Source organism: Ovis canadensis, chromosome 3 (genome assembly GCF_042477335.2).
Source record: "Ovis canadensis isolate MfBH-ARS-UI-01 breed Bighorn chromosome 3, ARS-UI_OviCan_v2, whole genome shotgun sequence".
Taxonomy (NCBI): domain Eukaryota; kingdom Metazoa; phylum Chordata; class Mammalia; order Artiodactyla; family Bovidae; genus Ovis; species Ovis canadensis.
In genome coordinates this window covers 169,765,731-169,780,182 of record NC_091247.1, presented here as the reverse complement: position 1 = coordinate 169,780,182, position 14,452 = coordinate 169,765,731, and the positions used below count along the sequence as shown (strand labels likewise).

Genomic DNA, 14,452 nt, shown 5'->3' with positions numbered 1-14,452 from the left:
ATGAACACTAGTAAAAACATTTCAGAAAAACACGATCATAAGGATTCCTATAATGCACATCAAAATAGCTGAGAATTCAGAAATTTTCACTCATCATTAGCATGACTCAGAGAAGAAAATGACTATTCATTGCTGTGATTAGTTATTTTCACCCAATAGCCATGGTGTCATAATTTCATGCAAGTTTTCTCAGTTCAATGTCACTTGAGTTTCTGAGGAGTTTGATAAGTATAAGTCAGCAATGAGAAACCATACATCATTACCTACATTCATATTGCTGGGGCTGACAGATGATCCTCCAATGCAGGTTTTGATTTTTATATTTCTGTTTATATCCTACTTATTGAGTGTCTAGATTCCCAGTGTCACTGGGAATCTAACCATCATTATACTCACGTTAGTAGACTCTCGCCTTAAAACTGCCATGTACTTTTTCCTCAAACACTTCTCCTTTTTAGAAACCTTATTCACCACGGTGTGCATTCCCAGATTCTTATACAGTTTATCAACTGGGGACAAGACTATTTCCTACAATGCTTGTGTTAGTCAACTATTTTTTGTCTTTCTTTTTGCAATAACAGAATTTTTCCTCCTGGCTATCATGCCCTATGACCATTATGTGGCCATCTGCAAACCCTTACGTTATGCAACCATCATGAATGGCAGAGTCTGTGGATGGCTTGTTGTCTGTTGCTGGATAGCAGGTTGGCTGGTCATATTTCCACCAGTCTGCCTGGGCTTAAACATAGAATTCTGTGATTCTAATGTCATTGATCATTTTCTCTGTGATGCTTCTCCTATGATGAAGATCTCTTGTTCAGACACATGGTTCATAGAACAGATGGTTGTTGCCCTTGCTGTGTTGACTGACATTGGAACATTTCTGTGTGTAGTTCTGTCGTATATATACGTCATCAAGACCATCACAAAGTTCCCTTCTGCCCAGCAAAAGATGAAGGCCTTTTCTACCTGTTCTTCTCACATGATTGTGGTTTCTATCACTTATGGCAGTTGTATCTTCATCTACATCAAACCTTCAACAAAGGATGAAGTGACAATTAATAAGTGTGTGTCATTGCTTACTACTTCAGTTGCCCCCATGTTAAACCCATTTATTTATAGCTTAAGGAACAAGCAAGTGAAACAAGCTTTTACAGACTTAACCAAAAGAATTTCATTGATCTCAAAGAAGTAAAGAAATGTTGAAACCAAGCATAGAATATCAATTTAAAAAGAGCAATGGGCCTCAAGGTCACAATCTTCGTTTATGAACTATTAAATCCTAGTATATTGTCTGTTCATATTAACAGGCTCATACCACTGTTATTACTGAATCTTGGACCTAAAATCATCTTTTCAATGCTTGCTGAAATAAACAACTTGAGTTATTTCAACTTTTGTTGAAAATAAACTTTCTCCAAGATGACATCTCATATCAAGAGAAGGTAAAGGAGCTTACTGAAATTCTAACTTGGTTCTGATCAATAAAAGAACTATTAAATGTTACCTGGAAAAAAAATTGAATCCTTGAACTGGTAAGAAAATAATGGAGTAATAGTATCCATTGTGTTTCTTAAGCCAAATATCCAAAATGCGTTTATATAATTGTGGTTACTCTTCTCAAGAAGGAATTAATTATTCAACATAAAAATGAGTTCATCTGAGAAAAAAAGGAATAAATTTTAACCATGGAAAGGAAAATATATGACTTTAGACACCTGGAAATCCACACTGACCTTGTAAAAGAAACTTTAAAACCCAAAGACTTGAAGGTTAGATTTATTTAGTTCAGTTCAGTTCAGTTCAGTTCAGTTCAGTTGCTCAGTCGTGTCCGACTCTTTGCGACCTGATGAATCGCAGCACGCCAGGCCTCCCTGTCCATCACCAACTCCTGGAGTTCACTCAGACTCAAGTCCACCGAGTCAGTGATGCCATCCAACCATCTCAACCTCTGCGTCCTCTTCTTTTCCTGCCCCCAATCCCTCCCAGCATCAGTCTTTTCCAATGAGTCAACTCTTCGCATGAGGTGGCCAAAGTACTAGAGTTTCAGCTTTAGCATCATTCCTTCCAAAGAAATCCCAGGGTTGATCTCCTTCAGAATGGACTGGTTGGATATCCTTGCAGTCCAAGGGACTCTCAAGAGTCTTCTCCAACACCACAGTTCAAATGCATCAATTCTTCGGCGCTCTGCCTTCTTCACAGTCCAACTCTCACATCCATACATGACTACTGGAAAAACCATAGCCTTGACTAGATGGACCTTATTTGGCAAAGTAATGTCCGTGCTTTTGAATATGCTATCTAGGTTGGTCATAACTTTTCTTCCAAGGAGTAAGTGTCTTTTAATTTCATGGCAGCAGTCACCATCTGTGGTGATTTTGGAGCCCAAAAATTTAAAGTCTGACACTGTTTCCACTGTTTCCCCATCTATTTCCCATGAAGTGATGGGACTGGATGCCATGATCTTCGTTTTCTGAATGTTGAGATTTAAGCCAACTTTTTCACTCTACTCTTCACTTTCATCAAGAGGCTTTTTAGTTCCTCTTCACTTTCTGCCATAACGGTAGTGTCATTTGCATATCTGAGGTTATTGATATTTCTCCTGGCAATCTTAATTCCAGCCTGTGTTTCTTCCAGTCCAGCGTTTCTCATGATGTACTCTGCATATAAGTTAAATAAGCAGGGTGACAATATACAGCTTTGACATGCTCCTTTTCCTATTTGAAACCAGTCTGTTGTTCCATGTCCAGTTCTAAGTATTGCTTCCTGACCTGCATACAGATTTCTCAAGAGGAAGGTCAGGTGGTCTGTTACTCCCATCTCTTTCAGAATTTTCCACAGTTTATTGTGATCCACACAGTCAAAGGCTTTGGCATAGCCAATAAAACAGAAGTAGATGTTTTTCTGGAACTCTCTTGCTTTTTCCATGATCAAGCAGATGTTGGCAATCTGATCTCTGGTTCCTCTGCCTTTTCTAAAACCAGCTTGAATAATAGGAAGTTCACCGTTCACCTATTGCCTAAGCCTGGCTTGGATAATTTTGAGCAGTACTCTATTAGCATGTGAGATAAATGCAATTCTGCAGTAGTTTGAGCACTCCTTGGCATTGCCTTTCTTTGGGATTGGAATGAAAACTGAGCATTTCCAGTCCTGTGGCCACTGCTGAGTTTTCCGAATTTGCTGGCATATTGAGTGCAGCACTTTCACAGCATCATCTTTCAGGATTTGAAAGAGCTCAACTGGAATTCCATCACCTCCACTAGCTTTGTTCCTAGTGATGCTTTCTAAGGCCCACTTAACTTCACATTCCAGGATGTCTGGCTCTAGATGAGTGACCACACCATCATGATTATCCGAGTCATGAAGATCTTTTTTGTACAGTTCTTCCGTGTATTCTTGCCACCTCTTCTTAATATCTTCTGCTTCTGTTAGGTCCATACCATTTCTGTCCTTTATCGAGCCAATCTTTGCATGAAATGTTCCCTTGGTATCTCTAATTTTCTTGAAGAGATCTCTAGTCTTTCCCATTCTGTTCTTTTCCTCTATTTCTTTGCATTGATCTCTGAGGAAGGCTTTCTTATCTCTTCGTGCTATTCTTTGGAACTCTGCATTCAGATGCTTATATCTTTCCTTTTCTCCTTTGCTTTTCACCTCTCTTCTTTTCACAGCTATTTGTAAGGCCTCCCCAGGCAGCCATTTTGCTTTTTTGCATTTCTTTTCCATAGGGATGGTCTTGATCCCTGTCTCCTATACAATGTCACGAACCTCATTCATTGGATTCACTCTAAAGTGAAAACCTCTCTGTTAATTCTAAAGCACAACCTCCCTGTTAATTCATCACCCTGGTGGCCAAGATCAGATAAAATCTGCTGACATAATAAAACAAGTTAGTGCTGAAATATACAATACAATGCAAGTCCCAAATATAGTAAATTAGATGAACAGGAGCAAGCAAATCTCAGCAAATTAAAGCTCTAAATATCAAGAAAATTAAGCTAGCAAAATATTAAGATCCCCTGGGTTATAGACAAGGAATCCACTATAAGGCATAATTGTTTTCTCAATGATTATCTTTAACATTGCAAAAGCATAAGTATGATCTTCACTAATATTTTACAAAGATGTGCTCCTACAAGTATAGTGTGAAAATATCTCTTTCAGACCCTTCTTTCAATTTTTTTTTTATTTTTATATCTGTCCAGAAGTAAGACTGCTTGATCATTGGTGTGTGTGTGAGTGCTAAGTCACTTCAATCCTGTCTGACTCTTTGCGACCCTGTGGACTGTAGTCCACCAGGCTCCTCTGTCCCTGGGATTCTCCAAGCAAGAATACCAGAGTGGTTTGCTGTGCCCTCCCTCCAGGCAATCTTCCTGATCTATGGATAGAACCTACCTCTCACATCTCGCGCATTGGCCAGGCAGGTTCTTTACCACTAATGCCACCTTCGAAGCCCACTTGACCATATGGTAGTCTCATTTTCTTTTTGAGAAATCTTAATACTCTTTTCCCAAGAGGTTTCACCATTTCTACAATCCCATCAACTGTGTGTAAATGTCCTGTTTCTTTGTATCCTTGCCAACACATGTTATTTTATGATTTTTTGAAAACTATCCATCCTAATAGGTGTGAGGTTACACACAATTATGTTTTTTATCTATATTTCTATGTTGATTGGTCATGTTCAACATCTTTTTATTTGCTTGTTGACCATTCATATATTACCTTTGAAGAAATATCTATTCAAGTCCTTTTTACCCATTTTTGTCCTTTTGTTATAGTTAGGTTGTAGGAATTCTTTATGCATTCTGAATATCAACCTCTTATTAGGTATACGGTTTGCAAATATTTTTAAATATTTGTTCCTAATATATTTCTGCATTAATTTTGATTTTTTACAAATATTGCATTAAAGTATGAATTTATGATGATACTCAGTTTTCTGGCACCCACTCATCAAATTTGTGCCCAAAGTGAGTACCTTGCTTCCTACACTCTAGTACCTTCTGTGATAACAGAACACTCTTTCCTAACACTCTGATATGATTGTATCTTTAACCTATGGGTTTTAAGTAAAGAAAACTAGAAGTAACTAAACTTCAGAGAACAGGGTAACACCATTTGTTTTGGCAATTCTCTCTCCTTTTCCAAGAAACAGCCCGCCCAGTAATAACCATGAACTCTTCATTCTCTGGGATAAGTGGCTGAGTTCAGGTTTTGCCCTTTAAAAATCTGAGACAGGAATAAGGAATAAGTCATTAATGGAAATAACATAAAGGTCAAACAGTAAGTTCAGATGGAAAAAATCTAATTTCTATTTCTTATCTTATTAAAATCAAAAACAAATGGAGACCATCCTTGTAAATTCCCTAAGCAGACAAAGCTAATTTGGGTTTTTTGTTGCTTATGCCTTTGGAAATCATAAGTAAAACTTATAAAAACTTTTTCCCAAAGTTGATATAAGGTCATCACTAACCAACTTCCCACTATTTAAGAAAATTCTTATATTATAAACAATCACTGTAAAGAATAAACAGTCACTTTCTTCTTAATATATAGGCTGCTTTAAAACAATATACTCTTTTTTAAAATTTATTTATTTATTTATTTTTGGTTGTGCTGAGTCTTTATTGCTACATGTGAGCTTTCTCTAATTGTGGCAAGTGGGGGCTACTCTCTAGTTATGAGGATTGGGCTTCTCACCGCAGTGGCTTCTCCTATTGCAGAGCACGGGCTCTAGGACCCATGGGCTCAGTAGTTGTGATACATGCGCTTAGTTGTCCTACAGCATGTGAGATCTTGCTGGACCTGGGATTGAACCTGCATCCCCTGCATTGGTAGGCAGATTCTTCACCACTGGACCACTGGGGATGTGCCACGATACACTCTAGAGTCTCATTCCATGTCTGGTTTGAGGACTTTCAATTCACAAACTGTCTTTGTGGTATAGACACAATGAACTTTTACTAATTACTGTTTCAATGGTTTATTGGTTTTATTTCTGAACTTTTGACCATCTCAACTTCTTTGTCACCAAGCTTTATTTCACCCCAAATTATGCAACTAATCAAATGCTGAAAATTTACACACAAAAAAAAATAGAGAGAAGGTCTCCTTAGTTGGATGATGGGGCATAAAACTATTGTATTTGGATACTTCAACTCTTCTGTTAACATTTAACACTGAAGGCAATCTTAAAATCTAAATACAATCAACTAGTAGTATGCAAATGAAGGAAAATCCAAATCTCTCTCTTCCTACCTTTCTAACTTTGCCCATTCTCCTTGAGAAGTATCTCATTCAAATGCACTTGAAGTGTTCTCCTTAGCTTCTGCATCTTATTTAACATTCATTGAGACACAATATCTTATTTTCTTTGTTTTTCTCTGTTATTTCAGCCTTATTTTTATTTTTCTAACTTGCACATACTTGATAGACCCAATATCTGAGGAGATGACTATCTCAGCACTCCTATAAACTACTGCCTTCCATAAAAAGACTGTGAGATTTTATATGGTAGCCTAACAGCATCTTCAGATCTGCTTTCTTCTGAACCTCATGTTCTGTGCATCTTTACATGAGATTTTCACTTCTTGGTTGCTACACAGCTGTAGAACCTTCAACCACATGTTCAATACAGGTTAAAAGAAGTAGGAAAGTCAAACTCCCTTACTATATTAAAAGTCTATAAATTGTATCTTAAAAGGGTTTCTCTCACTTCACCAGTGATGTTTGCTTTAAACTATAACTGGTTGCATATAGTCACCCCTATCCATATGAGAATATATGCAAGCTTACTCAGAGAAGGCAGTGGCACCCCACTCCAATACTCTTGTCTGGAAAATCCCATGGATGGAGGAGCCTGGTAGGCTGCAGTCCATGGGGTCGTGAAGAGTTGTACACGACTGAATGACTTCACTTTCACTTTTCACTTGCATGCATTGGAGAAGGAAATGGCAACCCACTCCAGTATTCTTGCCTGGAGAATCCCAGAGACGGGGGAGCCTGGTGGGTTGCCATCTATGGGTCATACAGAGTCAGACACAACTGAAGTGACTTAGCAACAGCAGCAGCAGCAGCAAGCTTACTAAAGGGTCTGACTAAATTTTTTGAGGTCTGTTGTCAGCTTTTGAGTCTCACTTCAGTTGCAGGAAGGTGGACCCCTTCCAGGGCCCGAAACTGGGCTCTTGTCTAACACTCTGAAGTGAATTGTCCAAGGACACACTTGTGCTGACAAAGCAAGAGATTTTATTGGGAAAGGGCACCCAGGTGGAGAGCAGTAGGGTAAGGAAACCCAGGAGAACTGCTCTGCAGTGTGGCTGGCAATGTGGGATTAGTTTTGGGGTGGCCTTTGACCAATCATTCTAATTCAGAGTCTTTCCTGGTGGCACACGCATCACTCAGCCAAGATGGATGCTAGCAAGAAAGATTCTGGGAAGTGGAAGGACACGCAATGTCTCCTTTAGACCTTTCCCAAACTCTTCCGGTTGGTGGTGGCTTATTAGTTCCGTATTCCTTATCAGGATCTCCTGTCATAAAACAACTCATGCAAATGGTTACTATGGTGCCTGGCCAGGGTGGGCAGTTTCAATCAGTGTGCTTCCCCTAATACTTCTCTGTCTTCTGCTTGTATATGCCTGCGTGCTGTCATTTCAGTCATGTCTGACTCTGTGCAACCCTATGGACTGTAGCTTGCCAGGCTCCTCCATCCATGGGTTTCTCCAGGCAAAAATACTGAAGTGGGTTGCCATGCCTTCCTCCAAGGGATTGTCCAGACTCAGGGATCAAACCCACGTCTCATACATCTCCTGCATTGACTGTCAGGAGCTTTACCACTAGCGCCACCTGGAAAGCCCCTCCTTCTGCTCATATTGGGTAAACTGATAAGAAAGCTCAAGCATTCATTTCTTTGGCTCTGGCAGGATGTTGAGACCACATGCAGGTAATTTCACCCCATCCCTACCATTTCACCACTGTAGAACCAAGCCAGTCTTCTTTTCCTGTTCTCTCATGCCATTTTCAGACCAGCTTGAAAAGCAGAGAATTTCTGCTCTTCTCAGAGAACTTCATTATCTGAATAATTAACCTTACAAACCCTTTTCGTGTGTGACATACATTTAATTAGAGTCAATGAAATCTAATAGAATGTTTAGAATGGACTTTTGGACTCTGAGGGAAAGGGAGAGGGTGGGATGATCTGGGAGAATGGCATTGAAACATGTATACTATCATGTAAGAAACGAATCGCCAGTCTATGTTCAATATAGGATACAGGATGCTTGGGGCTGGTGCACGGGGATGATCCAGAGAGATGATATGGGGTGGGAGGTGGGAGGGGGGTTCAGGATTGGGAACTCATGTACACCCGTGGCTGATTCATGTCAATGTATGGCAAAACCAATACAGTATTATAAAGCAAAATAAAGTAAAAATAAATCTTTTTAAAAAAGAAATCTAATAGAAAACTTACAGACAATAAGAACATTTAGTTATTTGGGATGATGAAAGGATAAATGGAAGTGAAAAGTCAGTTGACTACATTTTAGCAGCAATAAGCCCCTTCATCAAAGCAATCAATATAACTGCTAAAGAATAGATTCTATTCTGAATTCAAGGTGTCACAAAATAAAATATTAATTTGCCCACTCAATAGATAAATTTTACACAATTCCAGTTAGAATCAACTTTTTTAAAAATTTTGATTGTACAAATTATCTCAGTATGAAGTAGTTAAATCTCATGAATAACACATAAATGAAAAATGAATATTAGTGAATAGATGCTTACTTTAAATAATATCAAAACATATTGTAGATCAGTGAAATCAAATTAGTATCGTACTTGCTTTAAAAAAGATAAAATGTTCAATAGAACATTTGAGATCACAATAGTATACACTAAAAAGTAGCCTTTATTTTTATATAAAGTTTTGCTTTACTTGTTGTATAAAAGTTGGATATTTTCAGTTCATTAAGAAAATCATTGTTTATATAACAATTGCTTCAGACACAAAAAAATCTCAAAATGAAAAATTTTATTTTTTATTCACACATATCAGTTACATTTAAATGATTTAAAATTTTAACTATAAAAATAAGCCATAAAAATAAGCCAAAACAAAACAACAGTAACTGTTTCAGGTAGTGAATGCTAGTGAGCTTTCATTGTGGTGGCTATTTCTCAACATACATTTATAAGAAGCTATCAAATTTTATACTTTATATATGCATATATTCTCATTCATACCTCAGTAAAGGTGAAAAAATATATTTTAGAAAAATGAAAAAATAAATACATGCTATGACTGTATTCAAAAATATTTTAGAAAATTCAGACTAATCTATAACGATAGAGATGGATGGATGATTGACTGTGAGTAGCAGAAGCAATAAGCATGGGCAGGAAAGAGTGATTAAACAGGAGCACAAGGAAACTTTGGAAAATGAAGGATTAGTTTGATGGGGTGACACTTAGGAGTACACATATGTCAAAATATCAAATTGCACACCTTAAGTAGTGCAGTTTATTGTATGTCAATTATATCTCATAATGTACTTAAAAACTAAAGAGCAAAAAATATTTGATAGATGACTATATAAAATGAACTATATGACAAAAATTAGTATCAAAACTTAAAGACTTAAAATCTTGAAATACATATATAAGAAATGTAAAAGAACCAGACATGAATAGGTATAAAAAAACTTACCAAATCTAATTATAGTGCAAATGTTTGATATAAACTGATCTTATGATTTCTATGAAGTGAAGTGAAGTGAAAGTCATTCAGTCATCTCCAACTCTTTGTAACCCCATGGACTATACAGTCCATGAAATTCTCCAGGCCAGAATACTGGAGTGAGTAGCCTTTCCCTTCTCCAGGGGATCTCCCCAACAGAGGGATCGAACCTAGGTCTCCCACATTCTTTACCAGGCAGATTCTTTACCAGCTGAGCCACAATATTATATAAATTTTCTAAAACTGAAATCATATTTTTATTGATAAATTTCACTTCTATAAATTATTCTCACACATTAAAATATGTTTGCATGAGCATCCTTTTGATAGAATAAATGGCAACCTTCGACAATAAAAATAATTCTATACTTAGTTCAGGTTTTGTTTTTAAACTGGCCAAAATTATCATTGAGGCAATGTTATTTTGGGAAAAAGAAATTGATTCTCTGTGATAAACAATGTTTAAATATATAAAAGTGTATGTTACTATTTTCATGAAATATACATAACAAAATTGACCATTTTGATCATTTTTGTGTCATTAAATACATTCATATTGCTGTGCATACATGTGTTCATATTGCTGTGCACACATGTGTTGTGCTCAGTTGCTCAGTCTTGTTTGTCTCTGTGATCCTGTGAACTGTAGCGCATCAGGCTCCTCTGTCCATGGGATTTCCCAGGCAAGAATACTGGGGTAGGTTGTCATTTCCTTCTCCAGGGGATCTTGCCCACCCAGAGACTGAACCCGCATCTCCTACATTTCCTGCACTGTAGGAGGATTCTTTACCACTGGGCCACCTAGGAAGCCCATATTGTTGTACAACCATAAAAACATGTTTTGTATCCAATTACAAGATATGGTGGCAAATTTTTATGTATTCACAAATACTATAACATAGTCTGTGCTGAGATAGAAATATCTGGAAGGATAAGATCTGTAATGTGAACGCTTGACTTGTGTAATTTTATAAACTTTTCCTTTCTCTTATCTGATGGGAATTGTCCAATAATAAAATATTCATATAATTAAGGATTTTATTCATATAACTTTCAAGATGGCTTGTGATATGTGAAAGAACTTTTTAATGATTTATGTAATTTAAATGATACCATTGTCCTCCTGACCTGTGTCAAATGCTGCTGTAACATCCTCCTGTCTCCAAAGACACAGTCCCCACTGAAGCCTGTGTTGTGTTTTTGCCAAACTTCATTACTCAGATTAAATAACGACTCTTGATTGTAGGTCAGCAAGGACCATTTGTTTTTGTCACTTCGTGGTGTTTTCTGCAAATTAAAAATAAAGTGACATTTGACACTGACTGTAAAAGCATTTCTCTCTGTCCTGCTGATTTAACACATGTCTTCTCTAGCAGTTAAGAGAATTCCTCAGCTCTTATTGTAATTTATTTTTGTTTCAATCATGGAGATAGTAAGAAAATATTTTGACATTCATAATAGCACTAAGCGCATCATAAGCAAATCTTTCCAATTTGTTGGAGATGGTGAACAAAGGGAGCCCTATTCATTCCAAGACAAGCCAATTAATATGAAGACATAAACATCCTCATTAAAATATGACTATTAGCATTGTAATCTTAATTTTTCGATGTTTAAACAAGCACCAGAAGCTTTGATTTACTCACAGAAGAGTAAGTATGATAAAGTTTGTCTCTTGGATTGTAATTCCTTTCGTAGGATCTTGGTTATATTTTCCTCTGGAAACAAAAGTATTTCAGTAGTAATTTCTATTTTTAATGTATTTTTTTGAGATGCCAGTGTTTAGAATGAATTTCCCTTGTGTGGATAAATTTCATTTCCTGGAAGGTGTATGTCATATGTAAAAAACTCTGTATCAAAGTTATTGTAAGAAATATTCAGGATAACTTTGGATAGATACATCTCAGATAAAAATAGTGTTTTCCTGTATATAGAAGTATTTAAGCATACCCTTTCATTCCTCTTTACATACACCCAGAAATAACATAATTACTAAAATGACACATCTCATTACATAGCCCTGTGTCCATGTTGAACATTTGTTTGAAAGAATAATCAGAAATCAGATACTAACATTTTATTGTCAATATGCTTACTAACTTCTATTATAAAATAGTCTTGTAAAAAAAAAGTTAGATGTATTTCAAGAATTGCGTGATGGTCAAAGTTTGAAGTGCAGAGTAAAATTTCACAATGATGTACATATCACCTGAGAGATTATTATGAAAGATGAAAGGAAGGTGGATGGGTTGCAAATACATATGTATGCCTATTTCTTCTACATATCAATTTGATATAAATACTTGACAGCTGTTGAATGGAAGAGTAAATTCCTTAAGAAGATTTTAACTTTCAAGTAAGCTGTAATCCTCAGTCAGTGATTTTACTCTATCAGAAACATTGGACCTGAGTAAGTAGTTACAATGAATCCTGACCAACCTCAGTAAGAAAAGAATACAATAAGTTAAACAATAAAGTAAATACACTTGTAAAACAAATGAACCAGGCAAAAAAAGGGTGAAATTTTTTCTATTTATTGATGTTAGACAATCTCAATATAAGAAACACTAATTGTATATTAGAAATATTTGAGTCTCTACTGGTGTAGTATCAATGAAGATTAATTCCTTGGCTGGAAGATGTAGAAGGGAAGATAAGGCGATTATCATATATATCAGCAGCAGGCTAACACACATGTTCAGTAAAGGCAATGATGAAAAAAAAAAAAAAAGGTGGACTATGTAGCAGTGGGTGATGTGCAAGCAGCAGGTCTTAGTTTATTTGTAAGAATTAAGCACACTTAACCTAAAAAGAAACTAGCATACAAAATTTTCTTTTGGAACAAAGACCTCAGATTTTTCTCTAGAGTCTATGAAGTAAACCCTACTTATTCTAGCACTGTTTTAAAAAAGATTCAAAGTGCCAAGAAAAGATACAAAATCAAGGATGCAATTTTCTGATTTCATTTCTGAATAAGGAAAAATCTTGAAAGTCAAAAGATATTATTGCAACCCATAAAAGTGTAGCTCCTCAGCATCAACTAAGTCACAATGGAAAATTTTAAACACATGATAGACAGGCAAAATACACGTGTTTATATATATACATATATATATATATAACACGTTATATATATAGACTAAATGATTAAATGCATTAAATTTTAAATCAGTTAAAATAGTCTATAAGCAAATTTCTCTGAATATCACATACAGATTGGAGAGAAGTCAGAAGTCAGTGATGAGAAATGGTACAGTAAGAAAATTCATTCTGCTGGGACTGACAGATGACCCTGAGCTGCAGGGTTTAATTTTTATCTTTCTATTCCTTACCTACACACTGAGTTTAACTGGAAACCTGACCATCATCACACTCACCTTTGTGGATTCCCACCTGAAAACGCCAATGTACTTTTTCTTGAAAAATTTCTCCTTCTTGGAGATCTCCTTCACATCATCTTGTATCCCCAGATACCTGTATAGCATAGCCACAGGTGACAGGGTCATTACCTATAATGCTTGTGCCCTTCAAGTATTTTTTACTGATCTATGTGGAGTAACAGAATTTTTTATGCTGGCCACCATGTCCTGTGACCGCTACTTGGCCATCTGCAAGCCATTGCACTATGTGACCATCATGAGCAAAAGAGTTTGCAGAATTCTCATCATCTCTTGCTGGATGGCTGGTTTGTGTGTATTAATCCCACCACTTAGCCTGGGTTTAAATCTAAAATTTTGTGACTCTAACAAGATTGATCATTTTGGCTGTGATGCATTTCCTTTAGTGAAAATCTCATGCTCAGAAACATGGCTGATGGAACAGACGGTTATAATCTGTGCTGTGCTGACCCTAAATATGACCCTTACTTGTGTAGTTCTGTCATATGCTTGCATTGTGAAGACAATTTTGAGGTTCCCTTCTGCTCAGCAAAGGAAAAAGGCCTTTTCAACCTGTTCTTCTCACATGATTGTGGTTTCTATCACCTATGGCACATGCATCTTCATCTATATGAATCCTACAGCAAAGGAAGAAGTGGCCATTAAAAAAGTGGTTTCACTCCTCATTTTTTCTGTTTCACCTATGTTGAACCCATTTATTTATACCTTGAGAAACAACCAAGTTAAGAAAGCCTTTAAGGACTCAATCAAAAGAATCGCCTTGTTCTCATCTAAGTAAGAAAAAATATTTTTAAAATATCATCTCAAAAGGATAGGAAGGGAACAGTTTTGAAGCTTATAATTTATTAATAGCAAAATACATATTATTACAATGAACATACATATATAGCAGATAAAATTTAATAAATATTCTTTTGAATCTAAGTTAAAAATTGTCAATAGAATGTATTAGAAATAATGATTTAACTAAATAGAGCAATAATCTATAAAAGCATATGGATAATCAGGATAGTATAAGCAGGCATATGGGAACAGAGGTTTCACTATAGATCACAGAGAGTTAAGGCTGAAGTCTCAGGATTACTGTAGTAACAGCACTTGTGACACAATAGATGCACATTTAATGAATGTTTGAATTAGAAAACTATACTTATTTTCATGGGAAGATTTAATTTTTTCCTGAGAAGTATTATCTGTAGCTTTGACAGCTGTGAATCAAGGAAAAAACATTCCCCAGTATATGTGATACTTGTGCCAACATCTAACACCCATTAAGCCTTTATATTCCAGATTCTATCATAATTATCTAAATCATTAG

At 36.2% G+C, this 14,452-nt stretch overlaps 1 protein-coding gene and 1 pseudogene across 1 annotated transcript; both read left to right on the top strand.

Moving 5' to 3' along the window:
- The first annotated feature begins 241 nt into the window (after positions 1–241).
- On the top strand, positions 242–1,195 carry LOC138438260 (olfactory receptor 6C2-like; annotated as a pseudogene).
- An 11,781-nt stretch (positions 1,196–12,976) lies between these two features.
- Positions 12,977–13,912, top strand: LOC138438259 (olfactory receptor 6C2-like). The gene has a single exon (XM_069586434.1). It carries the CDS (start codon positions 12,977–12,979, stop codon positions 13,910–13,912), a length of 936 nt encoding a protein of 311 aa, XP_069442535.1.
- Positions 13,913–14,452: the final 540 nt, after the last annotated feature.

Coding starts and splice junctions, on each gene's coding strand:
- LOC138438259 (XM_069586434.1), top strand. CDS start 12,977: ATGAGAAATGGTACAGTAAGAAAATTCATTCTGCTGGGACTGACAGAT.